General features: G+C 39.5%; 1 protein-coding gene across 2 annotated transcripts in view; it reads right to left on the bottom strand.

Annotated features, from left to right (window-relative positions):
- LOC139749524 (transcription termination factor, mitochondrial-like) overlaps positions 1–23,036 on the bottom strand; it is a 58,258-nt gene that overhangs the window by 14,689 nt on the left and 20,533 nt on the right. For both annotated transcript variants that reach the window (XM_071663486.1, XM_071663485.1), the window contains exons 5-6: positions 11,206–11,390; positions 596–692 (exon numbers count right to left, since the gene is read on the bottom strand). In XM_071663486.1, coding sequence (XP_071519587.1) covers positions 596–692; positions 11,206–11,390 — 282 coding nt within the window. The remainder of the gene's footprint in view (positions 1–595; positions 693–11,205; positions 11,391–23,036) is intronic.

The raw sequence follows: 23,036 nt of genomic DNA on the forward strand, positions 1-23,036 counted from the left end.
TTGACCACACTCTCAAAAATGTACCTATTCTAATGGCTTCTCCCCCTCTACCAAGGCCTTCTAAACAAAGCTGATTGAAATAACTTATAAAAATTCTTTTCTGACTTTTCTTGGGTAAATTACTGTATAGATATGGATAGGTGAAAGACGTCTCTCTTGAAATAGTATCAGAAACTGCTGAAGTAGTAAAGAAGACTTTGCATGTTTAGTTTTTGTTCCAGTTATCTTACACTTAAATCGTATCTATGTGGAGTGGTTCAAGAGCATATGTCCTCTCATTTCCTTGGAAAACATGCTTATGTCCAGTATGGTAATGTGAACAAAGGATGACAAAATTTGTGCTTCTTTACTTTCTCTTTGCAGGTAATGCATTTACTGTCAGGAAAAATAACCTAATGACTTGCTGAAATGAGCCATCAGGATGTGAGCATTTGATATAATCCAAGGAAATGCAAATAAACTTCAAGATAATAAGTACATAGACAGATGGATAAGACTAACAACTGTTTTGCCCAATTACCAAATATATTAAAGAAACCTCTCTATCTTCATTCCTTACTAGGGGTTCACATATCACAAAAACATATTTCCATACCATGAAATACATCAATCATATGCTCCAACCGCTTCATGTCCATGGAAAGAATCTGCCTAGGTCCAATAATCTTCTCTGTAAGATGTGCAACAGGAACCTGAAAGAAAGCATTTTTACAAATCACATTTACTAACCCTAAGTTGTGATTCAGCCATTAGAACAATGAAAGTCATTTTGCAATTCTATACATGCATGGCATTACAGTATATGAATCCTATTCAAACAACCTAGTCATACTACTTAAGTATTCTATAACAAGACATAAAAAAATCTCTTAATATTAAAAAATTGTTTACATGTTCACTTACCTATATTCTATTTTAACATCCTAGTTATACCTCCTAATTATTCCATATCACATGACACAAACAAATCTCTTAACATTAAAAAAAAATCTACGTGATCACTTACCTATTTTTTTTTTTTTTTTTACACAATCGCTTCTCCTGCTTTAGTAATGTAGTATTAGGAACAAATGGACAACAATCTCATTTGCACACATCCATTCTCTACATATTGTGAATAATGTACTGAAACCAGAGCCTACCATCTTTCAGCCAAGCTCTAAAAACTGTTTCATGGTTTACTATGACTGCTTCACATATCCTAGTTAAGTTTTTTGATGGTACGCTTCCTCCCCATACCACATCGATCCAATTCATTATATCCCATCCATGCCTCTTACCCTCTTGAATGTTCAGGTCCAGACACCTCAAAGACTCCTTTGCTTTATCCTTCCATCTCCTCATTGAGCTTCCCCTTCCTCCATCCACTTCAGATACAAAGAGCCCCTTGGTCATCCCTTTTCTGTGTCCAAACCATATCAGCACACACTGATCACCTCTCTCAGGAAGACTACACTTTCAACCATACCATCTCTTACACTAACACTCTATTCATGATCAACCTGCCTTCCAATGCATATCATCTTTGGGCATTTCATTTTCAGGACAAATCCATACAATACTGTCAGGGTCACTATACCTTCAAATATACTCATCTTTGCCCTAACGGACACTAACTTCTCCTTCCACAACTCCTTAATCCACAAAGGAACTAACCCAATCTCCCACCTGACTCACTTCAAACCCATGGTTCCATCTGCTGCCACATATACTCCTAAGTACCTTAACTAGTCCATTTCCTCCAGGTCCTCCCCATTCAAATTCACACTTAATCCCTTCCATCTCATCCCTCTGCTGCACCTCATTATTGTCAGCTCCCAAAATTCTTCTCTCTCATACTTCCAAATTCTGTCATCAGATTCTGAAGTTTCTCCCAGGAGACTTTCCAGATCCTAGTTACCTGTAAACAGTAACTTATTCATCTCCTGTACCCCCAAACCCTAAACCACTATGTCTCAGTATACCATAGACCTGCCCAATGGACTGAGACCTTTGTATTCACCTTCACCACACCATCTTTACACATTATACATCCATGGCAACATCATACTCACCTTCACCAGGAACCACTCACTCTCCTCTCTCACTATTCACACATATGCCTCACTCTCCCGGTAAAATCTCCTCACTGCAGTAACATTCCATGTACCCAATATAATCACAGCACCTTCCATTCAAGCCTTTCTGTCAAGCTTATTATATGCTTTCACCAGAACCACAAATGCCAAATGCAATTCACTCTTTTTCACCAAATATTTCTCTCAGTAATTCTTCAAAGCAAATACCTGATCTGCACATCCTCTAACTCTCCTGAATCCACACTACTCCTCCCCAGTCAGATGTTTTGTGCATGCTACTGCCCTCTCAATCATTACTCTCCCATAAAACTTACCAGATATACTCAACCTACACTTCCGTAATTAAGGCATTCATGTTTGTCCCTCATGCCTTTATATAAGAGCACTATACATGCATTCTGCTAGTCCTCTAGGACTCACCTTGGGCCCCACAAATGCTGAATAGCCAGACTAACTTAAAAAAAACAATTGTCACCCCTTTTTCTTAGCTACACTTCATCTTATGCAAGGCTCTTATTACATGTTTTCACGATACCATTTACCATGACTCTCACTCTGCATGCCACATCATTCCAAACATGCAACATGTGACACAATCAACAGTCCATCAAGATACTCCATCTCACCTTCACCTCTTGTTTGCCTGTGACCAATTCTCCTTCTGCTCCCCTAACAGTTGTTCCCAGCTGTTCTCTTCTCCTCACACTATTCACCTCCTTCCAAAACACTTCCTTATTCTCTCTTAAGTTTATCAGTACTTCTCATCCCATTTCTCATTTTCCCTCTCTTTCAGCTCTCATTCCCTTCACATAACCTCTGCTGCTTTCTCTTATACTCTCAATCAATCACACCCCTTCCCTGCATATACTGTAAATACATCTCCATTTTCTTTATCAGAAGCTAAAAAATTTCCTCATCTCATTACTCATTAACCTTTCTCACACCCACATCCCATCTGCACATGTAAGAAAAGCTCCCCTAAATGTCTTCTCTTCTATTTCCCTTGGTTCAATTTGTTCCATCTTATTTACATAAATGGTCATTCCCAAAGATACTCAAAGTTATCCAAAGCATTTCCTCAACCCAAATCATTACACAAGTTAATATATATATAATTACCAATTTCAAAGAGTTAACAATAAATGTTCTCCAAAAATAAGCAACCTAACCCTGGTTTAGGAAAAATGTATCTGATCTGACCTTTGTGAGTTAGGTAAAACACATCTTCACTGACAAAAGCAAGGCTTAGGTCCAAGGCTTATAGCCAAGCACATAAATATGATGGTTCTGACATAACCCAAAAGTGTCAGGTCAAAGGCCATTCATGTCAAGGCAGTACCGAAAATGAGAGTGTAGTGAAGAAAAGGGAGTGGCAAAGATAGGGAGGTAATGAAGGTGGTCTTTGACAAGTAAGATCAAAGGCCAGTGGTAAAATGAAAATGACCTCTGAGCTGATGCTTTGTGGTAATGTGTCTGTTGAGGGTGAAGATGTGTTTGTCATAGGTAAAGTGAATCTAAGTTCAACAAGGAAATGGCAATCAAGTAGGAAAAAATATACTTGATTATCTTTTCCAACATAAGCAAGGTAGCGCCAGGAGCAGACAAAGAAAGGCCACATCCGCTCACATCCATTCTCTAGCTGTCATGCGTAATGCAATGAAACCACAGCTCTCTATCCACAACCAAGCCCCACTGACCTTTCCATGGTTTACCCCGGATGCTTCACATGCCCTTTACAATAACTAACTTGCTAGGAGAAATGTGCCAGATGAATGAAAGTTTGCCAATGTAACATCGATATTCAGGAAAGGTAACAAGACACTGCCCAAATATTACTGTTCAATTAGCTTAACATCTGTAGATGGAATACTTATGGATACCATCGTTCAAGATAAAACAGTAAACCATTTCAAGAACCACCACTTAATAAATGATTCTTAGCATATTTTTCAACAGTATAGCTCATGGTTGACAAATCAGCTGGATTTTTTTTTATATAATCAATATGTATGACAAAAGTAAAGCAGTTGATCTTATTAATCTAGATTTTCAAAAGCATTAGACAAGGTTCCACATCAAAGGCTACCAGCAATAATTAAGGCAAATGGGATTGACAGCACTGTACTTTGGTGGATAGAAAATTGATTGACTGGCATGAAACACACACTTGTAATTAATGGTCAAGCCCCAGCATGGTTACACATGACGACTGGGGTGCCACAAAGATCTGTCTTGGGATCAGTTCTCTTTCTTACACATATTAATGATACTGATAATGAGATGCACTGCAAGATATCAAAATCCACTGATTATACAAAGCTGGAATATAAATCTACAAATGAACTTGAACATCTACAGCTTCAAAACAACATAGACATACCAGAATGTATCTGCAGATGATGAAAAAGTCATGATGAAAATGAAAAGTCAGGAGGATTGCATCAACTTAAAAGGAAACATAAAGAGACTCCAAAGTTGGTCTGAAAAATGGTTCATGAAACTCTACCACGCAAATGTAAAGTGAAAGATGGCCTCAATATGGTTATCATCAAGCAGGAAATATACTTCAGGATTCTGTGAATGAGAAGGTCTTGGGAGTTGACATCATCCCTAACTTCTCACTAGAATTCCTTTTTAGGAGAATAGTTATGGAGACAAACTGCCTGTTGGAAAACATCAGAATAGCTTTCAAGTACATAGATAAGGAAAAATTTAATAAACTATATAATCCAAAGATAGAATATGATTCTCAAGTTTGGTCACTACACCTAAATAAGTACAAAGGGAACTAAGTTATAAGGAAAGGCCAGTGGCTTTAAATTTCCCCACCCTGTAAGAGAAAAGAATGAAGGGTGACCTATTTGCAACCCTTAAGTTTTTAAAACAGATCAATGATGTGGATATTTACCAGTTCTTCAAGAGATGTAGGTATAAAACAACCAAAATATAAAATATGAAATCAGAAGAAACTTGTTTAAAAGGATATAAAGAAATACTTTTAAAGTATAAGAGTGGTGGATAAATGGAATAGAACGACTGAGATAATGCTGACATGATATATAAATTTGAGGTTGTGTGATGGGATAGAATGTTTGAGAGATAGGGCCCCATGAATGTAAAACTCCCCCCTCCCTACTATACAAACAGGTAATTATACATAGATAGTCACATCTGACAAACCTTATGTTCACATCCTCCCTCCCCCATCTCCTATCAGTGATGTCAACAGTCCTGCCTCATCAAGAGCATTGTCACCCTCTTTCCTAAATCACTGTAGTCACCAGCTAAGCTCCACACCACCTCCATCAAATCATTCACCCACATTTCTTGGGTAAGTTAAAACTTATTCACCCACGTTTCTTGGGTAAGTTAAAACTTTATGATACTTTTCCAGGAAAAACTTAACATATCCTATATATATCATTTACACATTTTTACATATATGCACAATTCATGTATCTAAATCTCATTTACATACAGATCATGATTTAATTGAATATATAAACAGACAACCTTGCTTTCATCAACATGAACACCATACACGAAAAACTTTTCCTTTTATTCTGAAAATGACTACAGTAATTGGCAAGAAAATCTGGCATCCCACCAAAATGACAGGTGCACCCTGTCTGATGATTTATGGGGACTGTGATGTGTGATACTTTTTCCAATGGTGCTGACTGGTTGTTAGTGACATCTGCATATAAGATATCAAATCATATGTCAACTAGGAATTCAAATGAGGGTGGGTACCATTAAATCTCATATGGGCACAAAGCAGTCCTCAATGATTCATCATATGAAGCACACAGCAGCATAAGGATTAATTAAAACTTACAGAAGGCACTAGGTAAGGCGGTGATATGGGCTCGAGGTTTTACCGGAGTGGGATGGGAAGGAGAGTTACTGGGAGGCAAAGAAAGAGGTAAAGGCTTGTCTATGTCACTTCCTGAGTTATCTGATTCACCAACTGTAGCCCTATCACTAATAATGCAGAAAAAAATGTAAAGGAAAATTAATGAAAAATGTGATCACATGGGCTTTAGATTTTGATGGTGGTGGAATGGAATGAGGGTTACTGGGAGGGGCACTAGGGTTTTCTACATCACCCACGAATAATCTGATTCAACACCTGTTGCCAAACCATCGGTAATACAGGATTTACAATATCCTTCATAACCATAGGATTTTCAGCATTCCCTCCTATGAAAAGAAATGAAACCTTCCTCCTCACTAGGTTTCTTCAAATACACAGGCTATAGCCAACAGTTTCTCATATCAAACCAACTTAGGCCTTTTTCAGCACTTTTAAAAACTTAAAACCACTCATAAAAATTTATATATTTTGGCTTTCTATGAAATGACTACATTTGCTTTGAAGGCAGTTAATAATGGGGAAGCTTGGACCAACAGTGGGTGTGATACAAAAATATTTCGATAAGTTGGAATGTGAACTGAGTAGCATTTTCCCTAAGGCATCATTAAAATAAACATAATATGTATAAGTGAGGGGGCACAGGTTCTGGAAGCATTGAGGTTTGCATGGAAAAAAAAAAAGTCATTATCTGAGAGGGTAAAAAATGGGTGTGTTTGAAGGTACAGTAATTCCAACAATGTTGTAAGGATGTGATGCATGGCCTATAGATGAAAGTGTGTGGAGGAGGGTGAATGTGTTGTGAGCTGGTTTGAACAAGTAAGTAATAAAAGGGTAAGAGAGAGGTACAGTAATGTGAAGAGTATGGGAGAGTCTTGGGGCCTGAACATGCAGAAAGGTGAAAGGCATGCATGGGATAGAGAGAACTGGAGTGATGTGGTATAGGGGTTGAAGTGCTGTTTATGGACTGAGACAGGTCATATGTAGCAGCCTAGAAAAAAGGTCTTTGGGGCTAGATTGTGGAAAGGGGCCTTGGTTTCTGTGCATTACTCATGATCACTAAAGCAGAGATGGGAGTTAATGAGGCCTTTTCTACACCTGTTCCTGGTATGACCTCCCTGACATGGGAAACTGCAAATATGTATGAAAAAAGCACAAAAATACCTTAAAATATCCAGAGAAATTCTATAATCAAAATTTCAGAACTGATGATTCTACAGATTGAAAAATAAAGGTACACATTTTCTTTTTTTCAAATCTGTCACAAATATGAAGCAGGCAGTCATTTATGTACCCTACTTCACGAGTATTTCAAATGCAAAATGTTCCAAGTTGAAATGTTGGAAGACAGTGCTTCACTCGCACATCTTCCTTCACCTTAATATCAGTGTGCATGCCAACAGCATACATTAACTCAAGTTATAGGTGTCTTTCCAAAGCTCAGAAGCCCAATGCTGTTGGAAAAGCTTCAACTAACAATATCATCCAATAGAATGGATAAATGAAAAATTATTTATTCATTTATTTTGCTATGTTGCTGTCTCCCGCGTTAGCGAGGTGGCACAAGGAAACAGACGAAAGAATGGCCCAACCCACCCACATACACATGTATATACATACACGTCCACACACGCAAATATACATACCTATACATCTCAATGTATACATATATATACACACACAGACATATACATATATGCACGTGTACATAATTCATACTGTCTGCCTTTATTCATTCCCATCGCCACCTCGCCACACATGAAATAACAACCCCCTCCCCCCTCAAGTGTGCGAGGTAGCGCTAGGAAAAGACAACAAAGGCCACATTCATTCATACTCAGTCTCCAGCTGTCATGTAATAATGCACCGAAGCCACAGCTCCCTTTCCACATCCAGGCCCCACACAACTTTCCATGGTTTACCCCAGACGCTTCACATGCCCTGGTTCAATCCATTGACAGCACGTTGACCCCAGTATACCTTATCATTCCAATTCATTCTATTCCTTGCACGTCTTTCACCCTCCTGCATGTTCAGGCCCCGATCACTCAAAATCTTTTTCACTCCATCTTTCCACCTCCAATTTGGTCTCCCACTTCTCCTCGTTCCCTCCACCTCTGACACGTATATCCTCTTTGTCAATCTTTCCTCACTCATTCTCTCCATGTGACCAAACCATTTCAGAACACCCTCTTCTGCTCTCTCAACCACACTCTTTTTATCACCACACATCTCATTTCCAGCACATTCACCCTCCTGCGCACAACTCTATCCATAGCCCACGCCTCGCAACCATACAACATTGTTGGAACCACTATTCCTTCAAACATACCCATTTTTGCTTTCCGAGATAATATTCTCGACTTCCACACATTCTTCAACGCTCCCAGAATTTTCGCCCCCTCCCCCACCCTATGATTCACTTCCGCTTCCATGGTTCCATCCGCTGCCAAATCCACTCCCAGATATCTAAAACACTTTACTTCCTCCAGTTTTTCTCCATTCAAACTTACCTCCCAATTGACTTGACCCTCAACCCTACTGTACCTAATAACCTTGCTCTTATTCACATTTACTCTTAACTTTCTTCTTTCACACACTTTACCAAACTCAGTCACCAGCTTCTGCAGTTTCTCACATGAATCAGCCACCAGCGCTGCATCATCAGCGAACAACAACTGACTGACTTCCCAAGCTCTCTCATCCACAACAGACTGCATACTTGCCCCTCTTTCCAAAACTCTTGCATTCACCTCCCTAATAACCCCATCCATATACAAATTAAACAACCATGGAGACATCACACACCCCTGCCGCAAACCTACATTCACTGAGAACCAATCACTTTCCTCTCTTCCTACACGTACACATGCCTTACATCCTCGATAAAAAACTTTTCACTGCTTCTAACAACTTACCTCCCACACCATATATTCTTAATACCTTCCACAGAGCATCTCTATCAACTCTATCATATGCCTTCTCCAGATCCATAAATGCTACATACAAATCCATTTGCTTTTCTAAATATTTCTCACATACATTCTTCAAAGCAAACACCTAATCCACAAATCCTCTACCACTTCTGAAACCACACTGCTCTTCCCCAATCTGATGCTCTGTACATGCCTTCACCCTCTCAATCAATACCCTCCCATATAATTTACCAGGAATACTCAACAAACTTATACCTCTGTAATTTGAGCACTCACCTTTGTCCCCTTTGCCTTTGTACAATGGCACTATGCAAGCATTCCGCCAATCCTCAGGCACCTCACCATGAGTCATACATACATTCAATAACCTTACCAACCAGTCAACAATACAGTCACCCCCTTTTTGAATAAATTCCACTGCAATACCATCCAAACCCGCTGCCTTGCCGGCTTTCATCTTCCGCAAAGCTTTTACTACCTCTTCTCTGTTTACCAAATCCTTTTCCCTAACCCTCTCACTTTGCACACCACCTCGACCAAAACACCCTATATCTGCCACTCTATCATCAAACACATTCAACAAACCTTCAAAATACTCACTCCATCTCTTCACATCACCACTACTTGTTATCACCTCCCCATTAACCCCCTTCACTGAAGTTCCCATTTGTTCCCTTGTCTTACGCACTTTATTTACCTCCTTCCAAAACATCTTTTTACTCTCCCCAAAATGAAATGAATGAAATAAAAACCCAAAATATAAGGTCAGCACAACACATATAGAAACAAAATAAGGGGAAAGGTTTAATCCATGGCAACCTAGAAACTGGGATTGTTGTAGGGCTATATAAACTTAAAAAACTATACACAAAAAACAGAACACCTTAAAATGTAACCATATATTCATGTTATTTTTTTTACCCTCTGATGCTGTTAAGGCATCTTCATGTTTACATGGAAGAAGCGGCAGCAGTATGAACGAGCAAAAAGAAAATTTTTTAAATTTTCCTTTATGAAACGACAGATTGTCACGTGGTAGCGTGGGAAAATACTCAGAAAGAGTTAAAAATAAATTTGTGTTGTCCTGATCCACTGGTGAGTGAGGGGAGGATATGGCAGTAACGAGAAGAAAATGAAAGTATTGTTTCTTCTTTCCCTAAAAACCTGCTTTCACATTCTACTTTCATTTCAAATACAGTCACAGCTATATCACACTGTACACAGCTATATTACACTATACACATTGAAAATGAATGTGAAAAGGGCAAGTGGCAGGCACATGTGAGAAGGATACTGGGGGTTTTGTTTCTTTCTTTTTTTGTGATAGGCTACTCTACTTCTAATTCATAAACAGGTGCAGCATCAGTGATGTATAACCTGAAACATTTAGAATTACTATACTACTCACACAAGAAATGAGTTTGAGAAAGGAAAGTGGCTGGCATATGTCAGGATAATAATTAAAGTGATTTTCTTTGTTAATATACTAGCTCTGTAACTATCATCTGATGCTAAAGTCCTCCACCACTCAAAAATTACATAAAGAGAAAATTAACCAAAGTTATTATTAAATTTCTTCCATGTGAACAAAGGCCAAGCACAAGGGCAGACATGATGCATGTGCTAATATCCCAAGCTGTCCTCTCTTCTCCAAATATAATCCTTCTAAAACCATTGAATAACTTATATCTTCTGTCACTTTTCTTCACTTTCCTTACCAACAGATAAATATGATAATGTTTTTCCTCACTACTTGGATCATCCAACAATCTACATCTTTTAAGATGGATCATTATGTATGCACTAATTAAAGATTGATGGCCATGCACATATAATGGTGGACGTAACACTACTTAAGACTTTTGCTTTGCCTGCCTTGCAACAGAGGAAATCCCAGTAGACTTCCAATGGTAAGATACATCAGATGGATATCAAAGAGATGGGGAAAGTGTACGTATATAGAAAATGAAACGGGAAAAGTATGGAAAAACTAAGAAATCTGAGAAATGAAACACAGCAATTCAAATATGACAATGATGCCTGAAGGTGTACTTTCCATCATAAATATATCAACTCTAAAATGTGTGCCATATCCTTTGCAAACCTTTCCATCATTCTCTTCCTAAAAATATTTATCAACATGGATGACATCCCTGAGAGGGCTGACCAATCTGTCATAAATGTGCCCCTCAAAGATGTGGGATTTCCTGTTGTTTTGTGGCATGGTTTCACATAAACAAAGTCTAAAGATTTCCCTTTCTTCCGTGGCAAATATTCCTGGTCCTTAACAACAAATGTTACTGTTACACTGACTTACCTTCAGCTTTTCAGCCAAGTAATAAATACGGTTGGGGTGCTGGGGAAAATTTTTTGCTTCTGATACAAAGTACTTCTGGTAGCCTACAATATGATTTAAAGTGAAACCACAGAATCCCAGGCCTTCTGAACAGTTTTGAAATAAATGTGGTTCTGTTAGCTTCTCAAATTTTTGATGAAGACTATCTGCAACAAAATTTACCCTTATTAGAAATAAAGACCTAAAACAATTTTGAAGCTGTGATTTAAAACCTATAATTTACAGGATGGCATTTCATTAAATTATTTTTCAAGTAGGATATGTTAATATGACTGAGAAATAACATGCTGACTAAAGGACGATTATTCAGTAAGCAGATTCCTCATTTGTGTATTGACTACAGTATCTTACCTAAGTGGATTATTTGTGCACCGTACTGACTACAGTATTTTACCTAAGGCCAGACATTAATCAAAATATAGAGAGGATTATGAAAGAAAAAGAAAAGACAAGGGAAAGTATACATGTGAATTTTGGAGGAAGGGAAAAAACCTGTCTTTTAAAGTGTGCCAAGTCATGGTTTCTGGGAAAGACATGAGAGGATATAGATTTCCAGAGCTTCAAGGCACAGAGAAGGAAATAGTTATAAAGATGGTCCATACTTGAGTTGCCAACAGCCATACAGTAATCATGACACAGCAGTTTGCCAAGTATTGTGTGGTCTAGCTAGTGGTGGGAGCACACAAGCACCCAGCTCTTGGGACAAAAACCAAAGTAATACCTTTAGAAGAGGGAAAGTGAACCAATATTACAGCACTGGGCAAGAGGGTCAAGTTCTGAAGCTAGCCTAGGGGAGTTCATAAGTTTAACTGCTTTCAACTTGACTCTGTCATGTAAGGATGCAAAGCTAAAACCAACCCACATGTGAAAGCATGTATGAATGGAACAACTGTTCAGAAGATAAAAGAAACTTCAGGACTTCAATTTTCTTACAGGCAGACTTGACTGTTTCCATGTTGTGGGGTTTCCAAGAAATAGTGGATGTTACAGTAATACCAAATATGTTCATCGAGTCAAAAGGTGTAATTACAGAACTGTCAATAGAGACAAGTGTTGTGAGGAATTTTTGATGGAGAGATGGGTAGAAACTGGGTCTTGGAGGCAATAAACTAAAATTTCATTTATCCTCCTCCTACTGAGATATCCTGTCCAGTCTGAGTTACTGAGGAAGCTGTGTCCAGAGGAGATGCAGATCAAATGACAGAAGATGCAGCAGAATTGAAGGGCATCGATGAACGCAGTGCTGAGTCATCAGCGTATGAGTTCATTTGGTTATTTGTGGAAGAGAGAAAACCATTGAAAAAAAAAAGAAAATGTGAAGGGGACATGACAGAACTTGAGGTACACCACTGTTGACAAAGAAAGGGGAAGAGGATGATCCATCAATAACCACAGAGATAGATCAGCCAGAAAGAATGCTAAATATGAAGAAGCAAGGTGAGGAAGCAAAGCCAAAAAAAGGTGAGCTTAGAGATTAGACCAAGATGCTACACCAAGTCAAAAGCTATGGATATATCAAGGGCAACTACACAAGACTCCCCAAAACCTTTCATGGACGATGACCAGATATTAGTAAGATTTGAATATCACTTGTGGACCTTACCTTATGGAAGCCATCCTGGTGATCAGGGAGAAGACTGTGAGGTTCAAGGCGTCAAAGGATATGGGAGTTGAGAAGTGGTTCAAAGACTTCAAAAATGGTACGTGTCAGAGCAATAAGACGATAATTAAAGGGGTCACAATGGTCACCCTTCTCAGGGATAGGATGTATCAATGCATGCTTCCAAAAAGAAGGAAATGTTCTGATTTTTAAAAAGAAAAGAACAGATGAACAAGCCCAGGTGCAAGTTCAGAGGCACACTCTTTCAGTACATGGGGATGGATGCCATCAGGAACATAAGCCTTGCTTGTGTCCAGAGAGGAAAATGCTTTTCGGACAGTCTAAAAAGAGATTGCAGCTTGGGGAATCGGATTAGTAAAAGGAGCATCAGAGGGATAAGGAATATAAGTCATCCAGGATGGAGTTAGAACAGAAAAGTCAAGGAAACGTAGAGCGAGAGAAGCTGTTAGAGATGCTCTTAGATAAAGACCTATAAGTGAATGACGAAGCTATCACACGTCCTTTGAATAAAGAAATGCTTTGACCTCACAGTTAACAATCTTGCAATGATTACAGGCAATGATAAAAGCTCAATACAAGTCAGAGGGAGGAGAGTATTTCCAAGCCCAGTATGCCTGATCCCTTGCCTGAATGACTTCAGAATAGGAACATTTGAACCATGGATTGGAGAAAAGAGGGGATAAATGCTTACATCCCCACAAGAATAACCTCTGCTATGTATTTGGTGGAGACAGAAGCATCACCACATAAGAGACAGTAATTTACCAAAGGAAAATCTGAAAAGAGGTAACATAAGTTCCAGTCAGCTTTGTTGAGTCACCAATATTTATGCTTAGAAGGGGCTGCTGGAAGGGAAGGTATCATTAAAATAGATACATTTATCAAGGTGTGAGAAAAACTGGAGGAAGTAAAGTGTTTTAGATATCTGGGAGTGGATCTGGCAGCGGATGGAACCATGGAAGCGGAAGTGGATCATAGGGTGGGAGAGGGGGCGAAAATCCTGGGAGCCTTGAAGAATGTGTGGAAGTTGAGAACATTATCTCGGAAAGCAAAAATGGCTATGTTTGAAGGAATAGTGGTTCCAACAATGTTGTATGGTTGCGAGGCGTGGGCTATGGATAGAGTTGTGCGCAGGAGGATGGATGTGCTGGAAATGAGATGTTTGAGGACAATGTGTGGTGTGAGGTGGTTTGATCGAGTAAGTAACGTAAGGGTAAGAGAGATGCGTGGAAATAAAAAGAGCATGGTTGAGAGAGCAGAAGAGGGTGTTTTGAAATGGTTTGGTCACATGGAGAGAATGAGTGAGGAAAGATTGACCAAGAGGATATATGTGTCGGAGGTGGAGGGAACGAGGAGAAGAGGGAGACCAAATTGGAGGTGGAAAGATGGAGTGAAAAAGATTTTGTGTGATCAGGGCCTGAACATGCAGGAGGGTGAAAGGAGGGCAAAGAATAGAGTGAATTGGAGCGATGTGGTATACCGGGGTTGACGTGCTGTCAGTGGATTGAATCAAGGCATGTGTATGGGGGTGGGTTGGGCCATTTCTTTCGTCTGTTTCCTTGCGCTACCTCGCAAACGCGGGAGACAGCGACAAAGAAAAAAAAAAAAAAAATAAGAAGTGTGGTCACAGTGATCAGGAATATGGGTAGGGTGAGAGATAATATCCTCTAAATCATTGAGAATGGAGACTGTGAGGGCTTTAATTCCTTCACATTCCGTATGGGAAGAATTCAACCATTCCCTATGGTGAACATTGAAATCCCTAAAGTAGAGGACCTCAGCTTGTGGGTGAAAGCAATAGGCAAAACAGAGGAAAAGTGTGGCAGTTGGGAGCCAAACCTTGAGCCATATAACATCAAAGTTTAGAGACTCGAGGCTCTTGAGACTTTCAACAGGTGTGCTGATGTTGGAATAAGCATGAAAACCACCTTTGAACCAGAATCATGAGTGGAGATTATAGTTGGATATGTAAAAGGGGCTTGTGAGAACATCATCAGATATCTGTGCCTCAGAAAGAAGTAAGATAATAGAGAAGGTACCAGACAGATGGTCTTCAACAAAAGGAAGGTTACCAGAGAGACTACAAATGTTGGCATAATGAGTAGAAAAAGAGGAAGTTCTAACAGAGCCAGAAAGGTCGAGGGAGGGGCAAACACAACTTCTGTCTCAGCCCTCCCTGCACGGACTTAAAAGTTGGTCTAAAACATGGCTGATACTATTCATCCAAAGCAAATGTAAAGAAATGATGATGGGACAGAGCAGAAGACAGCTTTAACATGAATATCATCAAGCAGGAAATAAGCTTCAAGGCATTTTCTGGAAGGTCTTGGGAGTCGACATCATCCCTAACCTGTCGCCAATATCCCATTTCAAGGGAATAGTTAGGGAGCAGCTGACAAATATCAGAACAGCCTTCAAGTATATGGATAAAGGAAATATTTAGCAAAATTTTTCAAATCCTAAACAAGGCCAAAACTAGAACATTATTCATTTTTTCTATTATACTTTGTCGCTGTCTCCCACGTTAGCGAGGTAACACAAGGAAACAGACGAAAGAATGGCCCAACCCACCCACATACACATGTATATACATATACATCCACACACACACATATACATACCTATACATTCCAATGTATACATATATATACATACACAGACATATACATATATACACATGTACATAATTCATACTTGCAAGGCTGCCTTTATTCATTCCCGTCACCACCCCACCACACATGAAATGACAACCCCCCCCCGAATGTGCGCGAAGTAGCGCTAGGAAAAGACAACAAAGGCCACATTCGTTCACACTCAGTCTCTAGCTGTCATGTATAATGCACTGAAACCACAGCTCCCTTTCCACATCCAGACCCCACAAAAGTTTCCATGATTTACCCAAGATGCTTCACATGCCCTGGTTCAATCAATCAACAGCACATCGACCCAGGTATACCACATCGTTCCAATTCATTCTATTCCTTGCACGCCTTTCACCCTCCTGTATGTTCAGGCCCTGATCACTCAAAATCTTTTTCATTCCATCTTTCCACCTCCAATTTGGTCTCCCACTTCTCCTCGTCCCCTCCACCTCTGACACATATATCCTCTTGGTCAATCTTTCCTCACTCATTCTCTCCATGTGACCAACCATTTCAAAACACCCTCTTCTGCTCTCTCAACCACACTCTTTTTATTGCAACACATCTCTCTTACACTTTCATTACTTACTCGATCAAACCACCTCACACCACATAATGTCCTCAAACATCTCATTTCCAGCACATCCACCCTCCTCGGCACACTCTATCTATAGCCCACGCCTCGCAACCATATAACATTGTTGGAACCACTATTCCTTCAAACGTACCCATTTTTGCTTTCCGAAATAATGTTCTTGCCTTCCACACGTTTTTCAACGTTCCCAGAACTTTTGCCCCCTCCCCCACCCTATAACTCACTTCCACTTCCATGGTTCCATCCACTGCCAAATCCACTCCCAGATATCTAAAACACTTCACTTCCTCCAGTTTTTCTCCATTCAGACTTACCTCTCAATTGACTTGTCCCTCAACCCTACTGTACCTGCTCTTATTAACATTTACTCTCAGGTTTCTTCTTTCACACACTTTACCAAACTCAGTCACTAGCTTCTGCAGTTTCTCACCCAACTCAACCAAATGGTGTCCTAGCTTCGTCTCTTCGATCTATATCAACTGACTTTTATTTCTCTCTTGTGTCTCCCCTGATGATGTGGTCATTACACGAAAGTGCACATGGAACTTATCGTGTTTCATTTTCCCCGTAGACTCATAGGAATATCTTGATCGTGTGCAAAATTGTGATCCTTTCCCACATATACATATATATAAACATACACATACACAGACATATACATATATACACATGTACATATACTTGCTTGCCTTCATCCATTTCCAGTAAGGAATGCTTAAGAGATCAGGCATACAGGCATACAGACTTATTCTATGATGTCTAACCCAGTACATAAGAAATGATAATTTTCTATTAGTACATACCCTACTCTGATCATGTACCCCAGAAAACAGAATTTTCAAATATATTACATGACATTATCTACCATAAATACTCAAACAAGCCCCTGGCTTACAAAATATCTTTCTTTCCTCATCTCATGCAAAATAGTATGATTTTTTTTTCCAGTAGGAATTTGCAGTTGAGAAAAATTAGATTTTTATTGACTGGTATATTGGGAGAGGGAACTAGCATGTACATTCAGTGATTTATAATATAGAGCAATCAAATATGAGTTATATCACCACCTATATACCTTCCTAATTAAAAATGTGATCTTACCTTCATATTATCATTCTTCAGGACATCATAATTAGCCTGTCACATCTTTGGAACTATGAAACTCAGACTCAATTTGGATATGCAAGGGAAGCATTGTAGTCTTTAATAGGAACAGCCAGATATGAGAAAAAGACGCATTGCCTCTTGTCAGGCTCTTGGGGATATACTCTCTCGCATCACTGTACTCTGGTGCTCAATCGAAGGAGTTATCTTGTTCAGAAGACTGTGAAAAACAGTTAAAAGTAGTCTCACATAGTTCGAAAAGTCCACTTTATTTTCCACTGCAAGCTCCCTGCATATAAGTTTGTAGCTTCCCTTTGTTTTTTGCTGCAGCAACAACTGTTTAAACCACACTAATCTACCTCTTTGCACACTTCTTATTCACAGCACAGCCTACTGCAAGAGCCCAAAGAGCCACAGTGAGGCTCCTCCTCCTCATGCCGTGTAAACAGACAAAAAGGTGTAACACACGCTTCCTCACCCTCATGCCTCATCAACCTACAGCATAAGTTACACCTTCCTCACCCTCATTCCTCACCAACCTACAGCTTAAGTTGCACCATGTAAATGGGCCTTAAGACCTTCCACAAGGAATCTCTAACAAATCCTATCATGTGCTTAGACCAGATCCATAGATACAACATGCAAATCCCTCTGTTTCTTTAAATATTTCTCACACATTCTTTAAAGCAAACACCTGATCTATACATCCTCTGTCAATTCTGAAACCACACTGCTCCTCCCTGTTCTGTTGTTCTGCACATGCCTTCACCGTCTAAATTAATAAAGTTCCATACAACATACCAGGTACACTCAAACTTGTACCTATGTAGTTTGAACATTCACCTCTATCCCCCTTGCCTCTATACAACACAATACATGCATTTTGCTAATCCTCAGGCACCTCACCATAATCCATACATACAATGAAAATCCTTACCAATCAATCAACAACACAATCACTCCCTATCTGAATAGATTCAACTGCAATACCATCCACTCCAGACATCTTGCCACATTTCATCTTGCGCAAGGCTTTCACCACTTCTCTCTTCACCAAACTACTCTCCATGACTCTCTCACTTCACATAACACCCTGAACCAAACACCCTACATCTGCCATCCCATCATCAAACACATTCAACAGTCATTCAGAATACTCCCTCCATCTCCTCCTCACTTTATCACTACCAGTTACCACTTCCTGTTTTGCCCCCTTCACCAATGTTCCTATTTGTTCTCTTTCTAACACAACTTATCTCCTTCCAAACCATCTTATTTTCCCTAAAGTTTACTGATACTCGCTCACACCAACTCTCATTTGCCATCTTTTTCAACCCCTGAACCTTCCTCTTGACCTCCTACCACTTTCTCTCGCACATCCTCCAATCATTTGCACTCCTTGTAAGTATCATCCAAGTACCTCTATTTTCTCTTTCACTAACAACTTTATTTCATTTCTCCATCCCACTATTCACTACCTTTTCAAACTGCTTGCTTCCCAACTTTCACATGCCACGTGCACCTCTTACACATGCCAGCAATGCTTTCCAATATATTTCCCATTCCTCATCCACTCCCATAGCTTCATTCAACCTCACTTTTTGCCATAATACACTCAATCTCTTCTGATATTCCATCACACAAATCTCTTTTCCCATAATATACTGTCTCACCTGATATTCCTTCATACAAGTCTCTTTTCCAAGGTCACTTCCTCTCACCACTCTCTTCTCCCTGACATTGTTTCTTTTTTTCCAAAAAACCCTACAAATCTTCACCCTCACTTCCACAAGTTAGTGATCATATGTCTCATCAGTTGCCCCTTTAAGCACATGTACATCAAAAAGTTTCTCTTTTACATGTCTATCAAATAATATGCAATTTAATATTGCCAACTGACTATCTTCCCAATTCACATACTTATACTTGTGTTTGTCACTATTTTTAAACCAGATCTTACCAGTCACCAGTCCTTTTTCATCATACAACTCAACAATACATCCATTCATAATACTGAATACCTTGTGCCCCCTACTTATACCCTCAACTGCCACATTACTCACCTTAACATTTAAATAATCCATCATGAGAACCCACTCTCTTACATCAAAACTGCTGACACACTTAGCTGCTCCCAAATAACTTTTTTTTTATATTGACGGATTCAGTCACAGACAAGAGTCTACACAAAGGCCAGGCCTTAATTGAAATATAGAGAGAATTATAAAACAGAAAAAGAGAAGCCAAGAGAAAGAATTTACAAATTTTTGAGAAAGTGAAAGACCTGTATTTTGAATTGTGCTCGGTCATAGTTTTTGGGAAAGACATGAGAAGATAAAGTTCCAGAGCTTGGATATGCAGGGAAAGATGCACGTATCTGAATAGCCCACCACTGAGTTGCTGATGGCCACACAATAATCATGAGATGCAGCAGCATGCCAAGTATTGCACGGTCTAGCTAGTGGTGTGGGCACACAAGCAACCAGCTCTTGGGAGCAAAAACAAAATACCTACAGAAGAGGGAAAGTTAACCAACATTGCGGCATAGGGCAAGGGGATCAAGTTTCGAAGTTAGCCTGGGACAGTTTATAAGGTGGACTGCTTTCAACTCAACTCTGTCAAGTGAGGATGCAGAGCTAGAACCACGCACAAATGTGAGAGCAGTACTCCATACACGGACGAATCAATCCCTTGTATAAACAGAGCAACTGTTCATAAGAGAAGTTTCGACATCTAAAGAGGATGCCCAGTTTCTTAGAAGGAAACCTAGCTATACCTGTAATGTGGGGTTTCCATAAAAGAGTGGATGTTACAGTAATGCCAAGTATGTTCACCGAGTCAAAAGGTGGAATTGCAGAACCATTAAAGGAGATGAGAGTTGTGAATAATTTTTGATAAGAGATAGGTAAAAACTGGGTCTTGGAGGCATTAAACTTAACAAGTTTTTGTCTACCCCAGCGAGATATCCTGTCCAAGTCTATGTTTACTGAGGAGGCTGTGTCAAGATGAGATACAGAATGAGTGAGAGAAAAAGGAGCAGAACTGAAGGATGTGGATGAATGCAGTGTTGAGGTGTCATCATATGAGTGCACTGGTTTATTTATGGAGGAGAGGAAATCGTTGAAAAAAAGGAGGAAAAAGTGTAAGGGGACAGGAAACAACCTTGCGAGACACCACTGTTGATGGAGAAAAGGGGGAGGCTGATCCATTAACAACCACAGACAGATTGGCCAGAGGGGAAATTAGATATGAAGGAACAAAGTGAGGGAGGAATGCCAAAAGAGGGGAGCTCTGAGATGAGACCTCGATGGCACACCCTGTCAAAAGCCTTAGATATGTCTAGGGCAACTACACTTGACTCCCTAAAATCTTTCAGGGATGATGACTTACCTCTCATGATCTTTTTCCTCATGGCCATGTGCATAAGCACTAATAATCACCCATCCCTTGCCATCAACTTTTATCCACATCAGCCCAGAATTTTGTCTCCTCACACTCTTTCACACACTCTCACAATTCACGCTTCAGGAGCACTACCCAGTCTTGGGACTGGATCTCTTTCTATATTAATGATAATAGGCTGCTCTGTAACATCTCAAAATTCAAGGATGATACCAAGATGGGAAATAAATCTACAAATGTACTTGAACATTTGCAGGTTCAAAATGACATAACTGCCAAGTTTTACAAACTGGTAATATAAATGAAAAAGTATACCACTCTATGAATTCTGCTGAACTGCAAAATGCAAATGAAGTATAAAAGACATGAACATAGTAATCACTGGTGACCTGGACCTAAGTATGCAATGCATAAGTGCAGTAAAAGGAGCAAACAAAGTTCTTTGATTCAAAGGTAGGCTTTGGAATGTAAGTCTACGAAATTCATCTTTCCTCTTTATGAATTCACTTGTGCATCCCCATCTTGAATAATGAGTTGAGTTTTGGTTACCCTATTTGCAAAAAGACATAGACAGTATAGAGAGAGCACAGCATTGAGCTAAGAGGATTCCTGCACTGAGAAACAATGTGCACGAGTGCTGACTAAACTACTTGAACCTATTTAGCTTAAAAAAGAGAAGAGGTGATCTAATACAAATATTCAAGATCATCAAAGGCTTTGATAGTCTTGATTTAACAAGCTAGTTAGGACTTGATTTGTCCGATTTAATATTCTGTAATGGACACAAACACGTGGACAAATATCTTATCTAACTTGAATGAGAAGTACTTTTTCTCCAACAAAACTCTGTGAACATATGAACACACTAATATGTGAGGTTCTGATATTTTCTACTATCACAAGCAACCATGAAGGGACCCAATGGCCTGTTGCCATTTGAATTCCTTTGTATTTATTCTCACTTTTCACCATTCTACACTCAATTTTTCCTGGTATATCTTCCAAGCTCAATGGTTTTCCCCACCCTCTTTTCATTCACATCAATTCCTCTCTTCCAAAAGCCTTTACAAATCTCCATCTTTACTTCCACCAGGTAATGAACAGACATCCCACCAGCTACCCCTCTCAGCACATTCACATCTGAGAGTCTCCCTTTTGCACACCTGTAAAAAAATTTTAAAGCTGAGGGTTCCAGTCATGGACAAAAGTACACATCAAGGCTGGGCCTTTTTTTTTTCTAATTGAAATATAGTGATGATTATGAAAGGGAAAAAGGAGAAACACAGGAAAATATTTGAGTTTTGGAGGAAGTGAAAAACCTGTCATTTACAATGTGTCTGGTTATAGTTACTGGGAAAGACATAAGAATGTAGAGTCCCAAAGCTTTGAGATGTATGGAAATAAACAATTATCAAAATGGCCCACCCTCGAGTTGCTAAAAGACACACCGTAGCCATGTGACGCAGTAGCTTGCCAAGTATTGATTACTATATCATCCATAAAAGGCCACCTACCATCTCTCCTACTCTAACTGAAGCACTCTTCATGGACCTTTCTCTAACTATTTGCCCATCCTGATTACAGTCCATCTGGGGAAAAGTAGACTAAGCATGGAAACAAAGCTCAAAAACCTCATTACAAGTGATTTCCCATGATAAACCTTCTACTGTTTTGCTGTTTGTAGTTAATTGAGCATCAACTTTAGCTGGAATCTAGAGTCAAAGTTGTAACACGAATGGCCAGGAGACAGATTGTACTTCAGCTTAGGATGTCTCAGAAATGTCCCTCTCCAGCAACCTTGAGAAGACCTTGACTTTCTTTTTTTTCAGGCTCCAGTCACAGACAAAAGTCCACATTAAGGCCAGGCCTTAATTGAAATATAGAGAAAATTATGAAACAGAAAAAGAAAAGACAAGGGAAAGTATTTACAAATTTTTGAGAAAGTGAAAAACCTGTCTTTTGAAATGTGCCAAGTCATAGTTACTGGGAAAGATGTGAGAGGGTAGACTGGCACATAGTTACTGGGAAAGACATGAGGAGGTAGAGAGTTCCAAAGCTTTAACATAAAGGGAACGAAGCAGGTAACAAAATGGTCCACCCTTGATTTGCTGATGGCCACACAATAATCATGTGACGCAGCAGCCTGTTGAATATTGTGTGGTCTAGCTAGTGGTGTTGGCACACATGCAGCCAGCCCTTGGGAGCAAAAACCAAAGTAATACCCATAGAAGAGGGAAAGTGAACCAACACTGTGATGTAGGGTAAGGGGTTCAAGTTTCAAAGTAAGCCTGGGACAGTTTGTAAGGCAGACTGCTTTCAACTCAACACTGTCACATAAGGATGCAGAGCTCGAACCACCCTAAACGTGGGAGCAGTACTCCATACAAGGACAAGTTAATCCCTTGTGCAAACGGAGCTACTAATCAGA

The sequence above is a fragment of the Panulirus ornatus genome, chromosome 7 (assembly GCF_036320965.1).
Source record: "Panulirus ornatus isolate Po-2019 chromosome 7, ASM3632096v1, whole genome shotgun sequence".
Lineage (NCBI taxonomy): Eukaryota > Metazoa > Arthropoda > Malacostraca > Decapoda > Palinuridae > Panulirus > Panulirus ornatus.